The sequence below is a fragment of the Saimiri boliviensis genome, chromosome 2, assembly GCF_048565385.1.
Source record: "Saimiri boliviensis isolate mSaiBol1 chromosome 2, mSaiBol1.pri, whole genome shotgun sequence".
In the NCBI taxonomy this organism is placed as follows: Eukaryota; Metazoa; Chordata; class Mammalia; order Primates; family Cebidae; genus Saimiri; species Saimiri boliviensis.
In genome coordinates, this window is record NC_133450.1 from 160181230 (window position 1) to 160205506 (window position 24277).

At 38.4% G+C, this 24277-nt stretch overlaps 1 protein-coding gene across 2 annotated transcripts in view; it reads left to right on the forward strand.

Annotated features, from left to right (window-relative positions):
- The window catches only part of UHRF2 (ubiquitin like with PHD and ring finger domains 2), a 93074-nt gene extending 69015 nt beyond the window's left edge, over positions 1–24059 (forward strand). For both annotated transcript variants that reach the window (XM_010338771.3, XM_003928173.4), the window contains 8 exons: positions 1185–1289; positions 10434–10540; positions 14121–14283; positions 14951–15091; positions 16823–16919; positions 17843–18000; positions 21590–21688; positions 23036–24059. In XM_010338771.3, coding sequence (XP_010337073.1) covers positions 1185–1289; positions 10434–10540; positions 14121–14283; positions 14951–15091; positions 16823–16919; positions 17843–18000; positions 21590–21688; positions 23036–23182 — 1017 coding nt within the window. In that variant the 3' untranslated portion in view covers positions 23183–24059. The remainder of the gene's footprint in view (positions 1–1184; positions 1290–10433; positions 10541–14120; positions 14284–14950; positions 15092–16822; positions 16920–17842; positions 18001–21589; positions 21689–23035) is intronic.
- The last annotated feature ends 218 nt before the right edge of the window (positions 24060–24277 follow it).

Here is a 24277-nt window from a genome sequence, read left to right on the forward strand (position 1 = left end):
CATAATGAGACCTCTGTGTCTACCCGAAAAAAGAACAATTCTATAAAAAACAGATGAACTACAACACCTTTCTCAAGAATTTTGAAGTTCACAAAGATGTGACACTTGTTTCAGTGAGGCAGGAATGAAGATACAAGGGAAAAAGCAGTCAGCCATTGAAGCAGAAAAGCAGAAATGAATAAAGTAGAAATGGATAGCACATTTGGCTAACATTGAGTAGTTTTGGCTCAGGCATCTAAGTTCCTAGAAAGAGAAGCTGGAGATAAGGCTAGGAAAAATAGATAGGAGCCATATTAAGCAGTTGAAAGTCAAAGCAGAATTATTTTTTAAGAGAATTATCCAGTTTGTGATAACCTAGGATGGATTTGAAGGAGCAAAAGTAGAGGCAGTAAAACAGGATCTATTGCAAACATTCATGACTCAAACTAAGATTAAACAGTGTAAGTAAAAAAAGATGGGTTTGAGAAATTTAGGAGGTAAAAGAAGCAATCCTTGTGATCAACAGCGTTTAAGGAATAAGGGAGAAGAGTGGGGCTAAAATAACACCTGCATTTGAACTTCGCAAACTAGGTAGGAAACAGGGCCACTATCCAAGACTAGAGTAATCCCAGCACTTTGGGAGGCCGAGGCGGGTGGATCACAAGGTCGAGAGATCGAGACCATCCTGGTCAACATGGTGAAACCCCGTCTCTACTAAAAATACAAAAAATTAGCTGGGCATGGTGGCGCGTGCCTGTAATCCCAGCTACTCCGGAGGCTGAGGCAGGAGAATTGCTTGAACCCAGGAGGCGGAGGTTGCGGTGAGCCGAGATCGCGCCATTGCACTCCAGCCTGGGTAACAAGAGCGAAACTCCGTCTCAAAAAAAAAAAAAAAAAAGACTAGAGATAAAGGGAGAAATGATACATACTGCTGCTAGTTATCTTTTAGCTGAGTTGAGCTGAAACTTCCAATAGATAGAAGATTTACTAGTCATTGTGCAACTCAGAATTCTACCCAATCAGTTTTACAATTTTCAGAACCTAAAGGATATATTTGAGGAGATGTAAAATGAGAGAGCAAAAGATAGATCTCTGTGAGACTCACTTCTTGAGTCTTTAGGTACCAATAATATATATGAAAGCATTTTGTAAGTGTATCTTAACTGTTCAGAGGTACTTTGAGACTCTCTTTACTTGTTTTATAGGTGAGCGAAGCAGGTGTTCACAGACCTCATGTTGGTGGAATTCATGGTCGAAGTAATGATGGGGCCTATTCTCTTGTCCTGGCTGGTGGATTTGCGGATGAAGTCGTAAGTCATTATATAAAGTTATTCATTAGAACCTGCCTTGATCATATGGTAAAATACAAAAGTTTTTCCTAGGATGCATCAAATACTATTGTGTCTTTCTAGCAGTTTTTGTATCAAAGTAATCAGTTCTATACAAGTTAGGAAGTAAATCATTTGGCAGTGTATTCTTTACATGTACTATGTACTGGTTTGACTTGTATGTGTTTGGTAAGTGAGTATTACAAGAAAAACACACATTCTCTAGAGCTTTTTTTTTTTTTTTTTTTTTTTTTAAAAAAAAAAACAAAAACAAAAAAAGACAGAGTCTCAATCTATTGCCTGGGCTGGGGTACATCAGTGGTGCAGTCTCAGCTCCCTGCAACCTCTCTGTCTTTGGGTTCAAGCAATTTGCCTGCCTCAGCCTCTCGAGTATGTGAGGTTTCACATGCCCACTATCACACCTGGCTGATTTTTTAAATTTGTTTGAGGTGGAGTTTTCCTTTTGTCGCCCAGGCTAGAGTGCAGTGGCAGTCTCAGCTCACTGAAACCTCTGCTTCCTGGGTTTAAGTGATTCTTCTGCCTCAGCCTCTCAAGTCGCTGGGATTACAATCATGCACCACCACGCCCAGCTAATTATTGTATTTTTCATAGAAACATGGTTACATCATGTTGGCCAGGCTGATCTCAAACTCCTGACCTCATGTGATCAACCTGCCTTATCTTCCCAAACTGCTAGGATTACAGTTGTGAGTCATGGCACCCAGCCTCTATGGAGCCTTTTTTCCTCCTCCTCCTTTAAATTTTCTCTTTAAAAAAATAAAAACTTTCGTTTCAGTGTTAAAGATCGATAAAGATTTTTTTTTTTAATTAAACTTATTATTTTGAGGTAGTTGTAGATTCACATGTAGCATTAGAAATAATACAGAGGGCCGAGTGCAGTGGCTCATGCCTGTAATCCCAGCACTTCGAGAGGCGGAAGTAGGTGGATCTCTTGAGCTGAAGAATTTAAGATCAGCCTGGGCAACGTGGCAAAGCCCTGTCTCTACCAAAAAAGAAAGAAATTAGCTGGGTGTGGCTGGGCATGGTGGCTCACACTTGTAATCCCAGCATTTGGGAGGCCACGGTGGGCAGATCACCTGAGGTCGGGAGTTCAGGACTAGCCTGACCAACATGGAGAAACCCTGTCACTACTAAAAATACAAAAATTAGCTGGGCATTGTGGTGCATACCTGTAATCCCAGCTACTCCAGAGGCTGAGGCAGGAGAGTTGCTTGAACCTGGAAGGCAGAGGTTGCAGTGAACTGAGATCACGCCATTGTACTCCAGCCTGGGCAACAATAGCAAAACTTCATCTGGGAAAAACAAAAAAAAGGAATTAACTGGGTGTGGTGGCACATGCCTATAGTCTCAGCTACTTTGGAGACTGAAGCAGGAGGATTGCTTGACCCCAAGAGATCAAGGCTGTAGTGAGCCATGATTGTGCCAGTGCACTCCAGCCTGGGCTACAGAGAGCAAGACGCCCTGTCTTTTAAAAAAGAAAAAGAGAAAGGGAGGAGGGAAGGAATACAGAGATTCTGTGCCCTCTACCCAGTTCCTCCCAGTGTTGACTATCTTGCAGAACTATATAGTACAATATCAGAACCAGGATGTTGACACTGTACAGTCAGGGGCTGAACATTTATATTATCACAGTTTCCATTATTGTGTTGTATTGCCCCTTTATAGCTACACCTATCATATGTAAAACCTAACTGCTTCTTAACGTCTGACAACCACTAATCTTTCCTCCTCTTTTTATGCTCTCATTGCCCAGACTGGAGTACAATGGCGCAGTCTCAGCTCACTGCAATCAGCCTTATAAATAGCTGGGATTACAGGTACCCACCACCATGCCTGACTAGCTAAATTTTGTATTTTTAATAGAGACGGGGTTTCACCATGTTGGCCAGGCTGGTCTCAAACTCCTATCTTCAGGTGATCTGCCCATCTTGACTTCCCAAAGTGCTGGGATTACAGGCATGAGCCACCACACCCAGCCTTTTTTTTTTTTTTTGAGACAGAGTCTCACTCTGTCACACAGACTGGAATGCAGTGGCACGATTGGCTCACTGCAACCTCTGCCTCCCAGGTTCAAATGATTCTCCTGGCTGAGTTTCCTGAGTAGCTGGGACTATAGGCACGTACCACCATGTCTGACTGATTTTTGTATTTTTAGTAGAGACGAGGTTTCACCATGTTGGCCAGGCTGATCTCAAAACTCCTGACCTCAAGTGATCCATCCACCTCAGCCTCCCAAAGTGATGATATTACAGACGTGAACCACTGCATCCAGCCTCTTTTCTTTATTCTTGTAATTTTGTCACTTCGAGAATTTTTATAAATGGAATTGTTTAGTATGTAACCTTTAGGATTGGCTTTTTCCATTCAGTGTAATCCTCAGGAGATTATGATATGTATCAGTAGTTCATTCCTTTTTATTGTCTAGTTACTAGTACATGGTATGGATGTACTACAGTTTGTTTAATCATTTACTCGTTGAATAACAGCTGGGTTCTTTTGAGTTTTTAGCTATTACAGATAAAGCTACAGCAAATATTTGTGAACAGGTTTTTGTAAATATAAGTTTTTATTTCTCTGGGATAAATGCCCCCAAAGTGCAATTCCTAGGCCACATGTGGCAGTTGCATGTTTGGTTGTTGAAAAAAACTGCCAAACTATTTTCCGCAGTGACTGTACCATTTTACATTCCTGTCGGCAGAATACGAGTGATCCAGTTTCTCTGCATCTCACCAGTATTTGCTGCTGTTGCTGTTTTTTGTTTTAGCCATTCTGATAGATGTGTAGTGATATCTCATTGTTGAGCATCATTTGCTTATTTGCCATCTGTGTAACCTCTAATAGTAGAGCTTTTCAGGTTTTTTGGCATTTTCTAATTGGGTTGTTTGTGTTTTTACTGTTCATCAGATCTATGGTTTACAGGCATTTACTTGCTTTCATGGATTGTTATAAAGATGAATTAATTCACATAGTTATGAAGAGCACAAAATATAATATGTTTTCAGACAGAAATAAAAAAGCTTTCCATCTTTCTGAAAGGCACATTTGGCAGAGCATTTACATTAACATGGCAAAGTAAATGAAAATGGAAATATTTAGGTTCATCCTTTGCATACTTCTTTAGCATGCGTGTTTTGAGGCTCTGTATTTATGTATTTGTCAGAAATATAAAGGATGTTGCATAGTTTATTACAGTCAGCTCTTGGAATTTTTTTAAAGGCTCTGTAATAAACCAACTAGAAATGTAGTCTCTTTAACATTTGTTTTTAGCATCTGGGAAATTGTATTTGATCTGGTCTCTGATATTTGTTGTATATGAGACTTGGGCCAAATTATTTAACTCTAATAAACCTCAGTTTCCTCATCTGTAAAAAGAAGTAATAGTATTTTATGTCAGGAAGATGGTTACATTAGAGATAATTTATGTAGTCCTGTGCACATAACACGGACTCAAATGTTATATTCTCTGTAGCAAAATATTATCTTAAATAGGGCCAGGCACAGTGGCAGGCACCTATAATCCCAGAACTTTGAGAGGTCAAGATGGGCTGATCACTTGAGATCAGGATTTCAAGACCTGTCTAGCCAACATGATGAAACCCAGTCTCTACTAAGCATACAAAAATTAGCCAGGCGTGGTGGTGCCTGCCTGTAATCCCAGCTGCTTGGGAGGCTGAAGCAGGAGAATCTCTTAATCCCAGGAAGCAGAGTTTGCAGTGAGCCAAAATCACGTCACTGTACTGCAGCCTGGATGACAAAGTGAGACTCTGTCTTAAAAAAAAAAAAAAAAAAAAAAAAAGAAAAAAAAAGAAAAGAAAAGAGGCCCCATGACCATGCCTCTTTGGATACTGCTTCAAGGTTGCTGCACTGTGTATGAACAATTTCTCCATCCATGTCATCTCCCAGGGGAACCATCACCCCCGGGATTTAACTCAGCTGCTTTCCATGGACACAGTAGGCTCACAGGGAAAGTCCTGTTACTGACTAAATGAAAGATAAACCATTAAGTAAACACATTTATATACAGCTTCTAAATAAATCTGCCAGACTTTGTCCCCACTCTTAGAAGAGATAAACAACTGGAACCTGGAAAGAAGGTGGCCAAATAGGAACAGTTCTGGATTGCAGTTACCAGCAAGAGCTACGCAGAGGGGGAGTGATTTCTGCATTTTCAAACGAGGTACCAGGTACATCTCAAAGAGACTGGTTGCACTGTGAATGTAGCCCAAGAAGGGCAAGCCAAGGCGCTGCCTCACCCAGGAAGTGCAATCCCCATAGGACACCCCCTTCCTGCCCAGTGGAGGCCATCTGAGGCTTTTCCAGCCACTCCAGCACTCCAGTTCGGATACTGCACTTCTCCCGCAGTTTTTACTGCCCATAGACCAGGAGATTCCCGGGCTGAAAAGCCACGAGTTTACAGCATGGCAGTCAGCACCGCGGGTTTTGGCACAGAAACTCACACAAAGCTGGGTGGCTTTTTCTTTCTTTCTTTTTTTTTTTTTTTTTTTTTTTTTGAGACGGAGTTTCTCTCTTGTTACCCAGGCTGGAGTGCAATGGCGCGATCTCGGCTCACCGCAGCCTCCGCCTCCTGGGTTCAGGCAATTCTCCTGCCTCAGCCTCCTGAGTAGCTGGGATTACAGGCACGTGCCACCATGCCCAGCTAATTTTTTGTGTTTTTAGTAGAGACGGGGTTTCACCATGTTGACCAGGATGGTCTCGATCTCTCGACCTCGTGATCCACCCGCCTCGGCCTCCCAAAGTGCTGGGATTACAGGCTTGAGCCACCGCGCCCGGCCTGGGTGGCTTTTTCAACTGGCACCTGGAACGCCTGGGAGACAGAGCCGCCCATGCAGCTGAAAAAGAGGGGGCTGAAAGCAGGGAGCCAGGTGGTCTGGCTCTGCAAGTCCCACCCCAACAAAGACCAGCAACCTGAAACGCTCTAGCTTGAGAGTGTCCCACCAAACACAGCAATTGGAGCTTGACCCAGGATGTCCGAGCTCTGTTGGGGGAAGGACTTCTGACATTACCGAGGCAGTCCATCACTACCGAGGCAGTCCACCATTACCAAGGCACTCTGCCATTACCGAGGCAGTCCTAACTGTACCTCTGTAAACAAAACTGCAAGGAAGTTTACACAGCAGCAGGGCAGAGCCTGCGGTAGCTCAGCAATGCCTCTGCTGGCAGACTCTGGCTAGACTTCCTCCTTGCTGGGCAGGGCATCTCTGACAGCAGGCAGCAGCACATCAGAGATTTATAAATAAAGCCCCACCTTCCCAGGACAGAGCACCCGGGAAAAGAGGCGGTTATGAGTTCCACTGCAGCAGACTTAAACATACCTGCCCAGCAGATCTGATGAGAACAACATATCTCCCAGCACAGCACTTGAGCTCTGATAAGGGACAGACTTTCTCATCAAACGGCTCCCCGACCCCCGTATATCCAAAAGAGGCACCTCATAAAGGAGAGCTCTGGCTGACATCTGGCGGGTACCCTTCTGGGACAAAGATAACAGAAGAAAAACAGGCAGCAACCCTTAGTGTTCTGCAGCCCCCGCAGGTGATTCCCAGGGAGGCAGAGCCTGGAGTGGACCTCCAGCAGTACTACAGCAAAGGAGCCTGACTGTTGGAAAACTAAAAAACAGAAACAGCTTAAACATTATCAAAAAGGGCACCTACTCAGAGACCACATCTGAAAGTCACCAACTTCAAAGGTCCACAAAGATGGGAAGAAAGCAGTGCAAAAAGGATGAAAACACCAAAAACAAGAATGCCTATCTCCTTCAAGTTGTGAAACTCCTCACCAGCAAGGGAACAAAGCTGGATGGAGAATGAGTCTGATGAATTGACAGAAACAGGATTCAGAAGGTAGGTAATAACAAACTTCTCTAAGCTAAAAGAACATGTTCTAACCCAATGCAAAGAAACTAAGAACCTTGAAAAAAGGTTAGACGAAATGCTAATGAGAATAAACAACTTAGAGAAGAATATAAATGACTTGATGGAGCTGAAAAACAAAGCACAAGAACTTCATGAAGCATACGCAAGTTTCAAAAGCTGAATTGACCAAGCAGAAGAAAGGATATCAGAGGTCAAAGATCAACTCAATGAAATAAAACAAGAAGGCAAGATGAGAGAAAAAAGAGTGAAAAGAAATGAACAAAGCCTCCAAGAAATGTGGGATTATGTGAAAAGACCTAATCTAGGTTTGCTAGGTGTGCCTGAATGTGATGGGGAGAATGAATCCAAGCTGGAAAACACTTCAGGATGTTATCCAGGAGAACTTCCCCAACCTAGCAAGGCAGACCAATATTCAAGTCCAGGAAATACAGATAACACCAGAAAGATATTCCTCAAGAAGAGCAACCCCAAGGCAAATAATCATCAGATTCACCAGGGTTGAAACAAAGGAAAAAATGCTAAGGGCAGCCAGAGAGAAAAGGTCAAGTTACCCACAAAGGGAAGCCCATCAGACTCACAGCTGATGATCTGGCATAAACTCTATAAGCCAGAAGAGAATGGGGGCCAATATTCAATATCTTTAAAGAACTTTCAACCTAGAATTTCATATCCAGCCAAACACAGCTTCATTAAGTGAAGGAGAAATAAAATCCTTTACGGACAAGCAATTGCTGAGAGATTTTATCCCTACCAGGCCTGTTTTAAAGAGCTGCTGAAAGAAGCACTAAACTTGGAAAGCAACAGCCAGAACCAGCCACTCCAAACGTACCAAATGACAAAGACCGTTGACACACTGAAGAAACTGCGTCAACTAACGGGCAAAACAACCAGCTAGCATCAAAATGGCAGGATCAAATTCACACATAACAAAATTACCCTTAAATGTAACCAGACTGAATGCCCCAATCAAAAGACACAGACTGGCAAATTGGATAAAAAGTCAAGACCCATCAGTGTACTGTATTCAGGAAACCCATCTGACATGCAAGGACACACATAGGCTCAATATAAAGTGAAGGAGGAAAATTTACCAAGCAAATGAAGAGCAAAAAAAAAAAAAAAAAAGCAGGGGTTGGAATCCTAGTCTGATAAAAAGGACTTTAAACCAGTGAGGCTCAAAAGAGACAAAGAAGGGCATTGCATAATGGTAAAAGGATCAATGCAACAAGAAAAGCTAACAATCCTAAATATATACGCACCCAATACAGGGGCACCCAGATACATAAAACAAGTTATTAATGACCTACAAAAAGACTTAGATTCCCACACAATAACAGTAGGAGACTTTAACACTCCACTGTCAATATTACATCAACAAGACAGAAAATCAACACGGATATCCAGGGCCTGAACTCAGATCTGGACCAAAGAGGACCTAATAGACATCTATAGAACTCTCCACCCTAAATCCACAGAATATACATTCTTCTTAGCAACACATTGCACCTACTCTAAAATTGACCACATAATTGGAAGTAAATCATTCCTCAGCAAATGCAAAAGAACAGAAATTATAACAAAGAGTCTCTCAGACCACAGTGCAATCAAATTAGAACTCAGGATTAAGAAAATAACTCAGAACTGCATAGCTTCATGGAAACTGAATAACGGTCTCCTGAATATCGGCTGGATAAACAATGAAATGAAGGCAGAAATAAAGATGTTCTTCAAAACCAACGAGAATGAAGACACAATGTACCAGAATCTCTGGGACACATTTAAAGCAGTGTCTAGAGGGAGATTTATAGCGGTAAATGCCCACAAGAGAAACGAGGAAAGATCTAAAATCGACACCCTGTTGTCAAAATTGAAAGAGAGGAGTAAGATCAAATAAACTCAAAAGCTAGCAGAAGATAAGAAATAACTAAGACCAGAGCAGAGCTGAAGGAGATAGAGACACAAAAAACCCTTCAAAAAATCAGTTAATCCAGGAGCTGGTTTTTTGAAAAGATCAACAAAATAGACTGCTAGCCAGGTTAATGAAAAAGAAAAGAATCAAATAGATGAAATTAAAAATAATAAAGGGGATATCACTACCAATTTTACAGAAGTATAAACTACCGTCAGAGGTTACCACAAACAACTCTGTGCACATAAATAAGTAGTGAATCAGATGGAGATAGTAATATCCATAAAAATTTCTAGAGTGCCACAGAAGTAATTGGTGAGCTAGTGTACGGGACATCTTTTGGCCTTTTTACGTTTAGTAGATACTTTATGCTACTTTTAGTTTTTCAAATTTTTCCCAAATTTCTTCTTAATGGAAGGTGATTATTTTACCTGACTGTGATAGGTATGAATCCACAGAGTATGAAATAGAGAGATCTTACTATACTGTTAGAATGTTAATATGAAAGCCAGGGCGTGGTAGCTCAGGCCTGTAATCCTAGCACTTTGAGAGGCCAAGGCAGGTGGATCACTTGAAGCCTGGAGTTGAAAACCAACATGGCGAAACCCCATTTGTACTAAAAATACAAAAACTAGCCAGGTTTGGTGGCAAATTCCTGTAATCCCAGCTGCTTGGCATGCTGAGGCAGGAAAATCTATTGAACTTGGGAAGCAGAAGCTACGATGAGTTGAGATGATGTCACTGCACTTTAGCCTGGGTGACAGAGCAAAACTCTGTCTTCAAAAAAACAAAAAAAAAAGAATTTTAATAAGTTTTTAGGTAATCTTGCTTTTATAGTACTTATTGTCAATGCCAGAATTTGAAATTTGAGACAGGACACTTAGGTGTGGTGTAGATGTCCGTTGGAAATTTGGGTTATGGAGTGTTTATTGAAGTGGTATTATCTATAAAGAACCTACAAGCTAGTATTGACAGTTTTTGATGTTGAATTGAATAAATATTTCAACCCATAAGACGTACCTTATAACATTGTATTGATTATTTGACTACATATATACCACGAGTCTACCCATGTTTGGAGATGTTGAAAAGTGATAATTTAAAGTGAAAGCTTTAGGTCAAGTTACATAACTTGAAGGTATACTATACACAAGATTGCATTTAAATTTTGCATTATTTTGAGAGCTGCCTTGAGAGAAAATGGCAACTTACGTCCTAATGAAATGTTTTGACTCTGAAATAAGAATTGGTGAAATTATACTTGGGTTTAGTTTTCTTAATATAGAAAATCTTCTCTCACAGGACCGAGGTGATGAGTTCACATACACTGGAAGTGGTGGTAAAAATCTTGCTGGTAATAAAAGAATTGGCGCACCTTCAGCTGATCAAACATTAACAAACATGAACAGGTACTACTGTAAAGACTGTTTAGAATTTGAACATTGTATAAAAGTTTCATAAGAGGACTGTAAATTATAACTTACATTGCAGAGGAGAATCTAGAACTGGGAGTTAAATATCTGGAATTAAAATTCCATTGCCTGATTATATAATTGTGTCTAAGCATCCTAACATATCTTTATACTGGTTTTTTATTATTTATTACTTTTTTTCTTTTTGAGATGGAGTCTCACTCTGTCACCCAGGCTGGAGTGTAGTGGCATGATCTCAGCTCACTGCAGCCTGTGCCCTCTCTCCCCACCCCACCAGGTTCAAGTGATTCTTCTGCCTTAACCTCCCAAGTAGCTGGGATTACAGGTGCCTGCTACCACGTCTGGCTACTTTTTGTATTTTTAGTAGAAACGGAGTTTTTACGTCTTGGCCAGGCTAGTCTTGAACTCCTGACATTGTGATCCACCTTCTTCCGCCTCCCAAAGTGTTGGGATTATAGGCGTGAGCCACCGCATCTGGCCTGTACTGTTACTTTTTAAATGCCATAATTCCTAGTCTTACTGAATACATGTGCTATACATTTGAAAATGTTGACAACTTTGAAAGAAAGGAGCCTGTGTAATTTAAGTGAAATTGAGAATAAGGTGGCTTGTTTACTACTCATTGGTCAAAGCTAAAGTAACAAACTTCTTTTTTAGAGTAAACTCCGAAATATGAAATGATGTTATGTTTGGGAGCCACATTTATGTACCTAGATGAAACATAAGGCCACTTAATCAGATCTGTACTGAATGTACTTTTAGGATGTCTGCTAGTAAGTTACCTTCTAGTGTTGTTTAAGGAAATGTTCATTTAGTCACTGAAATGTTTTTTCTAACTAAATCCCCTTAAGACATTACAAAAAAGCCACCTTATGCTGACCTTTATTCTATAGAAATACTAATGACATCTCAGCTTCCACGGGTACAGAAAGTTTATTAATTTCAAAATGTTTTATTTTCTAAATGCGCTCAATGCCAATATTAATAAGTAATCCGGACCACCAGATAGCAAAAAAAAAAAAAAAAAAAAATCACATTATAATTTGTCATACTGAAAATTTCATGAACATTTCATAAAGTTAACAGTTTTTATATCCTTAAGGGTATTTTGTGGATTAATTGAGTAAAAGTATTTTTCACTTTGAGTCTAAATCACTCAGTTTTAAGTAGTGTCCCCTTAATTTCTGATTACTGTGTGAAGTAAAGGATATACCAGAATGATTTCAACACTTTAATGCATACCAAGTTACATAGAATTTCTGTTTTTATGTGTTCTATATTATTTCTGATGGTAGGATTATTTTTACTGAACCAGCAGAGGAGACAGGTCAGATTTGCTGGTGAATACATTCCTGAGACAGGAGCTTAGTCCCTAGTTAATCTTTTTCTAGCAAAAAAGTAGTCATTCAAGAAGAATGTCTTAAAATAAATATTTTGGTGTGTTTTTGTCAATGAAAGTGTATCTTGAATTTGCAGAAGGACTCTTTCAAGTTGTCAAATCTGATAATTATTTTTCCCTTTAATAATCAGTAATTTTTCTTGAAAGGAACTTCCTTTATAACTACTCACCATTGTAATGTACATGTTAGATTCCTTTCACTCTTTTGGACAATCTAATAAGTACCCCCTACAGTCTGATTAGAATATAATTGACAAGCAATATAAATGTTTGCTATAAAGAGGGGATAGTGAAAATGAAATAGCAACTGGAAACAATTTAGGATTGAATTACCAGAGAGACTTTAACATCCTGTCACTTTATACATTGTTGTGAATACAAGTTGTGATTGCAAAAGTGCTTGGGCAGAGGTACCTATATGTCTTACAAACACGAAAACTGAGGTGAAAGGCTCTTTGCTCTGACCCATAGTATGCCCTTTCCCCAGTAGTGCATAGTTCAGTTCATTTTTGCTTCTTTGCTAAGAGGTAATTCGATACCTTCTTGCTTCTGAGTTTATTCCTATTTCTTCCCAGCTTTTCTAACTTTAAGAAACTAAAGAGGGCAGCAAAGTAACCTGGGCATCTTTTATCAGGGCAGTCAGAGGCACCTGACTGGTTGAGCTGCAGAGGAGGAGCTTTGTTGCCATGTTGCCTAGTTTCATCTTCTTGGACTCTCTTCACATACTTGAATAGCCTAATTATCTGAAGCCAGAAGTGAGTTGACAGTGTCAGTTAGTGGTGGCAGTAATCATGACTGAAGGTACCTGTGAGCATTAAAGCATTCCATTCAGTGACAGGAAGGTAATACTTAATCCTAGCTCTTTAAGATAAAGTATGTATAATACCTTAATAGGTATTCAGTAAGTAAGATATAATACTAATACTAGAGTTGATGGCTGTATTTTCTTCTACCTCCCAGAATTTTAATGCATCTTCATTTTAGATTTAAAAAAAGAAAAAGTAACTTGGTAAGCTTTAACTCTTTGACCACAGCTATATATATACTTTTTAAAACAAACACTTTAAGTTCTTTTACTTACTAAAATATAACTATGGTCAAGAAGTTTTTTTCCAATAAGCTAGTCATGGTCTTGAGGTCTGTTTTTTAACTTGAGCCTACATAAAAAGAATTATACCCTCAAATAGTAGTTTATTTAATATCTGCTTTCACCAGATTGGGTATAGTTCTGTTTTTTGTTTTTTCACCTTAAGTGTCCTCATTGTTTTCTTTACACTTAAATAGGTGTCTTAGATGAAAATGCTAATTTTAAACTGATTCTAAAACTGTTATTTTAAAATACTAAAAATAATTTGAATACAGATTTTGGTACAACTAGGTTCTCCCAAGAAAGGTCTTCTAACATCTGATGAGCTCACTGACTTGTTACTACTGGGTGAATGCACATACTAAGCAAGTTCCAGCTAGGTCAGGTGCTGCTTCCAACTCAGTGTTCCTCCTTGACCATGTCAGTAAAATGTAGTGATCTCAAGCAGCCAGAAATCTTTATTGTGATTAGCACAGGCATTTGAATGCTTCAGCCTTATTGAATTTATCTTTTTATGGAGGCCTTTAAAGAATATTGTCATACAGCACTTGTTCTTAATCTTTTAAATTTTAAGGATTCTCTGTTGTCTGGAATGTGGAAAGTAGACCTGGGAAGGTCATTTGTACGTTGCTGACAAATTTATATTTCTGGATTTCTTTCTACATTATTCCAGCAATTTACCTCACACCCTTATCAAAGATAACTATTAAAACAGTCATTTGCTTTAGCTTTCCAACATTCTCCCTTCCCCCAACAAACGTTATTTAAAGAAAAATTCCATGTATTTCTAGTTGTTTTCTATTATACGTGGCACAGATGTTATTACTTTCAGAAGAACCCTACAGGCTATCTGAGAACCAATTCCCTGGCTTGGGGGTGACATCAGAAAACTGATTTGTCTTCTCTGCTGGTGGGGGAAAGCATAATCCTATTATCTGGAATAATATGGAAAGAATCATAGAATCTTAACCATCAGGTAAGGTATAATTCACCTTTTAATTGAGCTAATGACTCGATTGTATACTTGAAGAAAAATTACGTGGTATAAAGACTTTTTTGTTGTTTTTTAGGGCATTGGCCCTAAACTGTGATGCTCCATTGGATGATAAAATTGGAGCAGAGTCTCGGAATTGGAGAGCTGGTAAGCCAGTCAGAGTGATACGCAGTTTTAAAGGGAGGAAGATCAGCAAATATGCTCCTGAAGAAGGCAACAGATATGATGGCATTTATAAGGTGCTCTATCTGGCATGACATCTTGTTTGTCATTCTTCCTGGGCTTTCAAGGCAGGGTTGCTGCAAAGAACTACTGGGGGTGGGCTCAAGGAAACAGTAGCCATCTTATATTGCTACTTTTCCTGGAAATTTAACAAATGCACAAAACAAACTCTTAACTTCAGTACTTTACTTTTAAGGCTTATTTAGAGTTCTTAAGGGCACAGTTTTATTTTGGGTTGAGGGGTGTGTGTGTGTGTGTGTGTATTTATAATAAAACCATTTAACTAACTGGCTGTTATATAAACTTGATTTTTACATATCTTTTCAGAGTGATTTTATTTGTAATAGATTTTCAAAGCAAAGCACATTATGATATTACTAGATTTGCATTCTTTAAATAGAAATTTGCTGCCATGTTTACTATACAGAATTTTGTTAATTAGCATAATCTTGTCACTCTACTATATTTATACCAATCATGTATTCATGGGAAGTACTGTAATAGAAATTAAGATCAAAACTGTTTTAGTGAGTATTCTTGACTTATTTACTATCCTTACAGCAAAGCAACATATTCAGAAGTTGCATTTAGTTCTGGCACAGGTGATTTTGGTACCACTAATGTGATGACTTGAGAAAGTCTAAACTTTAAATCTCAAACTAGTGCTGAAATATTGTGATTTAGGTGGTGAAATACTGGCCAGAGATTTCATCAAGCCATGGATTCTTGGTTTGGCGCTATCTTTTAAGAAGAGATGATGTTGAACCTGCGCCTTGGACCTCCGAAGGAATAGAACGGTCAAGGAGATTATGTCTGCGTTTACAGGTTAGATTACATTTGTCTAGGCTGCCTATATGTTCATAAAAATATACACCTCTACTGTCGACATGCCTTAACACTGGATATAACCCACAGCATTGATGGTAGACTATAAGGGGTGAGGAATAAGACCATGCAAATAGACACAGGAAAAGAAGTGAAAAGGTAGCATCCTGAATATCGGACTGCAATAGAATCAAGAGTTGTACTTGGAAAAGGCTGGGCTTGTTAATTAAAAGTAAAATGTTTCCAAATCAAGTTGGAAATGACTTGAAGTGTGAGGGAAAGGGATTCCTAAAAATTAGGTATAGGAGGCTTTGAAAAAGGACATTTATCCTAGAGGGCATGGGGGATGTCTTTCTGGTAGGGAAAGGGTGGGGAGGTGGCTGTATAAGAGTGGTCTGCTTTCTACCCTTCTCACTTTTCCTCACCCCTTTTCTCTCTTCCCCCACAAAGCTGCTTCCCTGCCCTGCTACCACCTTTAGTGCTTTGCCTTTTTTCCCCTTTGCCTATGCTCAGCTGTTAACCCATAAAGACTTTGATTTTGTGTGCATAGTGGATGGTATGGCTGCATTTCCCCTTCATGGCCTGTATACCCTAGAATTTGTCCCTGACACTGACTTCAGAGCATGGTTTGAGTTCATCTCCCATCATTCCCCATTGTTGTGCCTCCCATAAAAACTGCCAGCTTTGTCATTTTCCCTGGCTCTGCCCACACTGCATGTGTAGGGGCTGAACTGTGGGCAAGTGTCTGACCATCCAGGCAGGTGAGTGTGTCTTCTAGTGCTTATCTGTTTCTGTTTTTGTTGTCTTTTTAAACTCATAGAATTGGTTGTTGAAAATAAGACATCAGCTGCTAAAGCAACTACTAAAATAATTCTTTTTAATATTAAAAAACCTTTTAAAATTCACTTTCAGAAGATTTTTAAGATGCCCTTGTTTGAGAGCATTGTTTTAGATAGGTTAGATTTGAAACTGAGCAGAAGCATGTGAGCCCATCTGCTATGGTGAGTTAATAGGCACTGAGGCCTGAAACATACAGTGCTTTAAGCATGACTGTTTTACAAAGCATGCTTCTCCTACCTCAGCCCCTCAAAAAAGGTAGCCATCGAAACGTAAGGATAATAAGCTTTATGGCAAACATAAACATAAAAATAATAGATAAATGAAGTTATCTATATTAACTAATAGATAATAGTTACTTCAAGTCTAACTCTTAGTTGGTAGAGGATTCAGTAGTACCAACTCTTAGTTGGTAGAGGATTTAGATCTTCTAAAAACTCCTCCCTCTAACTTTAGGAGATTAGAAGTTTAACCCTTAATGTTTTGATACTTTTTTAGATTGACTCCACAATTTCCTGTGATCGAATCGATTTGATTTCCACCTGTTGTGCTCTATGATTGGTCCTCATTTATCTTCGTATCTGTATTCTACTTTCTTTTAAGCTACCTAATCACAACTCCTGAAGCCTTATCTTTCTTAGATCTGAAATGTAAGATCAGTATATTATAAAATGTAATCTCTTAGCAGTCACAGCTACATATTTTACTCTGAAATTGAGATTTTAATAGTTATCTGTGCTCTGAATTCTTTTCCTTTAAATGTCTGTTTCTTTTATGTAAAATTTTTCAGTTTGGGGAAAGTGTAGTCTTCCTGTCCCTTCTAATTTCTCACCAGGATTTAAAACCCCCTTCTCTGTGAAGCTTAAATCTATATTGTACCCCCCCTCCCATCAGTATCCAGCAGGTTACCCTTCAGATAAAGAAGGGAAGAAGACTAAAGGACAGTCAAAGAAGCAGCCCAGTGGAACCAAAAAAAGGCCAATTTCAGATGGTAGGTAATGATTGCCAAATATAAACCATAATAACATACTAGGTTTTTTTTGTTTTGTTTTTGTTTTTTTGGAGACAGGGTCTCACTCTGTCACCCAGGCTGGAGTACAGTGGAAAGATGGTGGTTCACTGTAGCCTTGACTTCCCGGCTCAAGTGATCCACCTACCTCAGCCCCTGGAATAGCTGGGACCACAGCTGTGCATCACCACAGCTGGCTAATTTTTTTTATTTTCTGTAGAGTTGGAGTTTCTCAGTTGCCCAGGCTGGTCTAGAACTCCTGGGCTGAAGGGATCCTCCTGCCTCAGCCTCCCAAAGTGCTTGGATTACAGATAGGAGCCACTGCATCCAGCCAATGTACTTTTTAATAAAGATAAATGTTAAGAAAATAAATGGAGAGACTTACAAGAAATGAAAGCAAAGGATTTGGTTGGGGGGTAGAACATGGATCTTTTGTGTATTTTAATAGTGTCAGAGCCATGTAGCAGAAAATATAGTATCCTAAATTCTAGAGGAATTTTTTTTTTTTTTGAGGTGGAATCTCACTCTGTTGCCCAGGCTGGAGCACAATGGCACGATCTCAGCTCACGGCAATGGCTGCCTCCCAGATTCAAGCAGTTATCCTGCCTGAGCCTCCCAAGTAGCTGAAATTGCAGGTGCCCACCACCGCACCCAGCTAATTTCTGTGTTTTTAGTGGAGACGGGGTTTCACCATCTTGGCCAGGCTGGTCTCAAATTCCTGACCTTGTAATTCACCTGCCTCGTCTTCCCAAAGTGCTGGATTACAGTTCTAGGGGAAATTAGATGCTGCTTTGTGTTGGTTTATCTTTTTACTAAACATTACTTGTGCCAGTTAACTCTCTTGTTTCATAGTTCTGCTTAGAACCACTTGTAAGTCTGCTGATACATTTTTAAAATAAATCTAGATGACTGTCCAAGCGCCTCCAAAGTATTCAAAGCATCAGATTCAACAGAAGCAATCGAGGCTTTTCAACTAACTCCTCAACAGCAACATCTCATCAGAGAAGATTGTCAAAACCAGAAGCTGTGGGATGAAGTACTTGCACATCTTGTGGAAGGACCAGTATGTTAAGATTTTTTAAAATAATAACATAGTGATATTAACATGATAAGTAATTGTCTCATAAAGTATGTTTTTCACATGTCAGTCAAAACTTCATCCTTCTATCCGGTTTTCTCATCCAGTGCCACTGCCTTTCAGAAGTAATCTCAGGCAGCACATACATAAGATTCTAAATATATTTTAAACTTCTTAGATGTTTGATTTTTACTTCTCTATGGCTAAACTTACTTTACTTTGAGATACTGTTAGAAGAATTTTCATGGTCAGCTTAACCTAAAATCGCCACAGAAGTTTTTGTAACAGTTCAAAGTTACCTAACAGCGTAAGTCTTAAGCAGTTCAGCACAAATTTCAAACCTACATGTTAAACTAAGGGATAAAATAAACCAGATTGATTTGTCTATTTAAGTATTTTATGTGTTTAAATATTTCATTTTTTTCTTAATCACATAATTTTAAAATGAAAAGGAATCACATAATTAATGTGTGGGTTTTGTGTTAAGCTGTGTTTTGCAGGCAAGTCTTTCTTAACAAATCCCTAAAGTTGGAGGCTTCAAATATGAATTTTCTGTTCATTCATCACTGACTTATTGTATCTTTAATTTTACTTATAAATTTGAATCTTGTGTTGAATATTGACCCCTTGTCATTGGCAATACTTCTCTGTTTTCTTTCTCGCCAAAGTGTCGATGTGCCCCTATGTCTGTGTTTTCTATCTCGACAGCAACGGAAAAACTCTACAAGAGTTCTCTCTGTGAGGGATAGTCGTTATTACTAATGAAGAATGTTTTTAATATGATTTTTAAACTTTTAGAAATTGTGAAATTTACCAAATATCATTTGGATTTGAATTGTCATTTCCTTTGCCTATAAATGTGATAATTGGGTTTTCCTTGGTAAAATGAGGCTTACATGCTTAGAAGGCAGGGAAAAGTGATTACACTTGGAGAAGTGTTCCTTGCATTTTAGCCAAGACACCCAGGCATGAGGAGAGTCTGACTATGTTAGGTCACACTCATTTTCACATACAGAAAATTAAGATACAGGAAGCGGTTGTTTATCAGCCTAATTCTCTGGTAGGGAAAGATATGTCTAGTTAGTGATAACTGAGTTGAGTTCCGACTTTAGGTGGGCATGTGGGACAGTAACAATTACAGAGAGGAAAAATACACCTGAGTGCATGTGAAAGAGGTCTTCCCTATCGGCAGTATCCCACTGGTGACAGAATCTGACCTGCCTAGGTCATATTTTGTGACCTTGCTGCTAGTGGTTACTCTGGACATTATGTACTGTGACCCTGGACACGTTTCATGCCTATTCTCTTCAGATAGGCCAGTAACACATTTATTAAGACAGAAAAAAAACAAGTGTTAGCCAACAGTGACTTTAAATAAATACATATGTGTGCATATACTTAAGTCCAAACTCCTTCCAAAGACCTTGTGATCAACAGCTCTACCTACATCTATAGTCTCCTCTTACTGCTACTCTCTTGTGCCCAGATTGCTTGACTGCAGTGGTCACTGTTTTATTTAAACACACACAACATCTTGAGATCTCTGGGCCTTTACATACGTACTGTTTCTCTGGCTGGATTCTCTTTTCATGTGGCTCACTCTTTCATATCCTTTAAGTCTGTTTAAACATGAGACTCCTCAAGAGAGGTCCTCCTAAACTACCCTTTCTAGAAACCTCTTTTTAAAGTTTAAAAAAAAAAAAAAAAAAAAAAAAAAACTCATACAGATGGGGTTACTATGTTGCCCAGACTGATCTGGAACACCTGGTCTCAGGCAGTCCTCCCACTTTAGCCTCCCAAGTAGCTGGGATTATAGGTGAGAGTCAGTTTGCTGTTTCCTCAGTTACTACTATCTGAATCTATTTTTTTTGTTTGCTCTCCTATAGAAGCATAAGTTCGACGAGAGCACAGATCGCTTTTTTAGTACCGCTGTAGGTGAACACCTAGCACATTATAGCTACTCAAAATACCTGTATTAGATATACCCATATTATAGGAACTATAGAAGAACCATGTTAAATATTGGTCATTAACAAAGGAGTTTGTTAATGAGAGAGTGCCTGGTATAAAGTTTGAGAGTTTTCAACATCTCCTCATAATTTCCATATTCTAAAAATGTGTTTATAATACTTTGTAATGCATTTGATTTTAATAATCCATGTTCTCCCCTTTGCTGACTTTTTTGGTAAAGCAAAAAATAATAATAATCCATGTTCATAAATCAGTTAATATGAGCCATCTTTTGATTTTTAAATTTGAAACTTAGAAGTTCTACTTTTTTTTTTAAATGGAGTCTCTTTGTCACCGTGGCTGGAGTACAGTGGCACAGTCTCAGCTCACTGCAACTTCTGCCTCCCAGGTTCAAGCAATTCTCCTGCCTCAGCCTCCCAAGTAGCTGGGATTACAGGTGCCTGCCACCATGCCCAGCTAATTTCTTGTATTTTTTTTCTAGAGACCGGTTTTGCCATGTTGGCCAGGTTGGTCTAGAACTCCTGACCTTAAATGATCCACCTGTTTCGGCCTCCCAAAGTACTGGGATTATAGGTGTAAGCCACTGTGCCCAACCTTACTTTTTCTATTAATATAAAAAGTAAATGTGAAATGTACTCGCTCACTACCTAAAGTAACTGAAGGAGTATGCTTATGACTGATTTAGAAAAAAACTACTTTTCCTTCTAGCTTCAAAAAAAAAAAAAAAAAAAAAAAAACAGCCAAGATGAAATGGAGCCAGTAATAAAGGGTAGCCAAGATGAAATGGAACCAGCAATATAGGGCATCCATTTGATCATGTTTATTTTAGGTGGCTCTATTTTTTGTAATTTTGTCCTATTGTAAGTAAACATTAGCATCAGGAAGGTATATGATTTTAGGATTGAGGTAAAAATACCACAGATTAATCTAAGGAAAATAAACATGTGGATTTTTTTTGGTGGTATTAGATGCAACAGAGTATTGTTGCCTAGTGCTTTTTTATTCAAGCTCCAAAAGACACAAATATTCAAGTTGTATAATGGCAGAAGATTTAATAATACATGCTCATACACTGGAATACTGTGCAGTACAGCATTTTGAAAAAAGACAGTACGTAATGACCTTGAGACCAGCTGCCATTATTTTTTTTTTTTAAGTGAAAAATAGTTTATCCCTGGAATGCAAGTTTTAGGAGAACTTTGACTTTTTAACATTATATATTGACTTTCCAACTTTTCCTATCTAGTACTATGATTTACAACTAACGTCTATGGAATCGGGTTTCTTTAGTTTGCTTTTGTCAGGTAATTAGAATCATGACTACCTGATTTTTTGAATAGAAGACATTAAATGTGACTGAGACATTTTTATTGCCAAATAATAGATGGATATATTTTGGGATACATGTGAAATTTTGATATATTCATATAACAAGTAATAATCAAGTCAGGCTAATTGGATTGTTCATCACTGTAAACATGTATCGTTTCCTTATGCTGGGAACATTTGAATTATTCTCTAGCTGTTTCGAAATATACAATAGATGAATTTTATTAATATATTATGAACTGTTAACTTTCCTTATTCTTGGGTACCATTCTAGAATTTTCTGAAAAAATTGGAACAGTCTTTTATGTGTGTTTGCTGCCAGGAACTAGTTTACCAGCCTGTGACAACTGAGTGCTTCCACAATGTCTGTAAAGTAAGTAGAATTCCTTCCTCATTTTCCCTGTAAGGCATGAAGACACACTAATCTCTATACCTGTTTTCAGCATGCTAAGAAGTATTTTCCACGAAGTCAGGATAGTGTGGAACCTTCTATTTAAGAAGCATTTAATTATATCTTGGTGGTAAATGCATGTTTTAATTAGACACTAGTTAAATTCCAATATATGTTGTTTGAGGTATTCTATCATGTTTGGAATTTTGAGGAGGGGCTGAAATGCGAGAGAAAGTAAAAAGTCATTGCTCTTTTCTGTGTAATAGCTTTTATGTTTTATATATTATAGTGCAAACTGGGGTATTTTCATGCACTTAATGAATAATCTAAAAGTTTGTATCTGGCATTATGCCCAGATGAATTGAATATTGTGTTATCAGTATAGTGTTAAAGGAAAGTTTGTGTTTTAGTAAAGCGAGGGTTCAAATCTTGTTCTACCCAATGGTGATTATGTGCCCTAACTTCAGAACTTCAGTTTCTTTTATAAAAAGGAAACAAATCTACATATGAATTTATACCTGGAGTTGAGTTGATTAACTCGTAATATAATGTATTTAGCACACCTATATACATACATGAAAATGCATAGTCAAGCCAAGGTTTGAATCTTGTTCTACAAAGTGGTGATTATGTGCCCTAACTTCAGAACTTAATGTTTTTTTATTTTGTTTTGTTTATTTTTTGAGATGGAATCTCGCCCTGTCATCCAGGCTGGAGTGCAGTGATGCAGTCTTGGTTCATTGCAACCTCTGCCTCCTCAGTTCAAGCGATTCTCATGCCTCAGCTTCTAGAGTAGCTGAGACTACAAGCACGCACCACCAAGACCGGCTAATTTTTGTGTTTTTTAGTAGAGACAGGGTTTCACCATGTTGGCCAGGCTAGTCTTGAACTCCTGACCTAAGGTGATCTGCCTGCTATATGTTAAGTGATTTGGTAAAATATAAAATTTATTTCTAAGCAAGGGAATCCTGATTTTTCTTTTTTTCTTTCCTCTAGGTCTCTGTTTAGAAAGAATGGGATTAAAATCTAACTTAAAAGATGAGGCTAGTGGGAACCATATGTAATCTCTTAACTCCATCATTTTAAGTAGATGAGGAACTGATGTACAAAAGTTAAATAATTTATCTAAAGTCTCACAATATGTGCCAGAGATGAAACTAAAGCCATGACTGTAGGTTTTTCCAGCAGTGCAAATTCAGGCCTCTGTGTTTGTTAATCCTGTACATTTCTCTCATTACCAGTTTCTGGTTCCTATTTAAAAGCATAAGTTGCTGAGTACTTACATGCTTTACCATCAGATGAAATTGAATGTTTTTGTTTTTACCATAGGATTGCCTGCAGCGCTCCTTTAAGGCACAGGTTTTCTCCTGCCCTGCTTGCCGGCATGATCTTGGCCAGAATTATATCATGATTCCCAATGAGATTCTGCAGACTCTACTTGACCTTTTCTTCCCTGGATACAGCAAAGGACGGTGATCTGTCTGCTCTCACTGTGTTGTTCATGGTGGCTTTTTGGACAATAAAGATTCTAAAATGGGTAGGGAGGGTGAAAGAAATGGTGGACTGTATCTCTCACGTTCTGAAGCAGCTAATCCTCTTTCCCACATAGCCATCATCTTGTGTGTGTAGTAAGAGGCCCATTTCTCAACTGTCTTTTAAATATCTAAAGGTAGTTCCTGTAACAACTAGTTTTAATGAGTAAAAAGTCAAAGCCTCAGCTCTAGTTGATATCCAAGTTATGATTTATTTTGCAACTACCTCAGGACAGAAAAGATTTATGGGGATTTTAAAAATCATTGAATAACTAGTTAAATGAAATTTTAGCTACACACTGCCTCCCAAATATTAGTTGTGCCTGGTTCTTGTAATTTGATTTTACAGAAAAGGAAATGACACTTGAGATCCTTGGAATGAACACAGCTTCTATAGTGTGCATATACTTTTTTAAACATCTCTTCTTTCATTACAATGTGTGTTTTGCAAGGACAGGTTCATTTTTTTAGCCCACTTTGTGAACTCCATTGTGCTTTTTTCTGGTGTTTTATGCAAGTTGACTACTAATGACTAATGAGAACAATAATGAATGCATTGTTGCTGCATTAGTGTAATGTGGTGTGGTTTTGCACTTAAAAGAGGTATTCATATGCTCTAGTTGTAAATGTTCATGAAACTCCACTTCTGTACTAGTCGAACTGCTTTTAGTGTCTCACCAGTGGTTTTACATCTGCAGAGTTTTGAGGGCTGTGCTGACCTTTGAGAGGATTTGAAATTGCTTCATATTGTGATCCTAAATTTTATATTCACTATATTCCCTAAAATATACCTTAATAAATATTTTATGATCAGAAAAACACCTCATTTTTCTTTCCTTTTTTACACTTGTCTGACTTATGTTATCAATTTTAAAGAATCCTTTATTTCTGCAGTTTTTCATTGTACATCTCTGTTGAAACAGACATTTTTTTACTTCACACTGGTAATGAGAACTAGAGTGAAATCTTAAGCCGTAAGAAAAAATTTCTTCCTTATTTTTTTAAAAGTTTATTCTAATAGGAAAATTTTTTTTTTTTT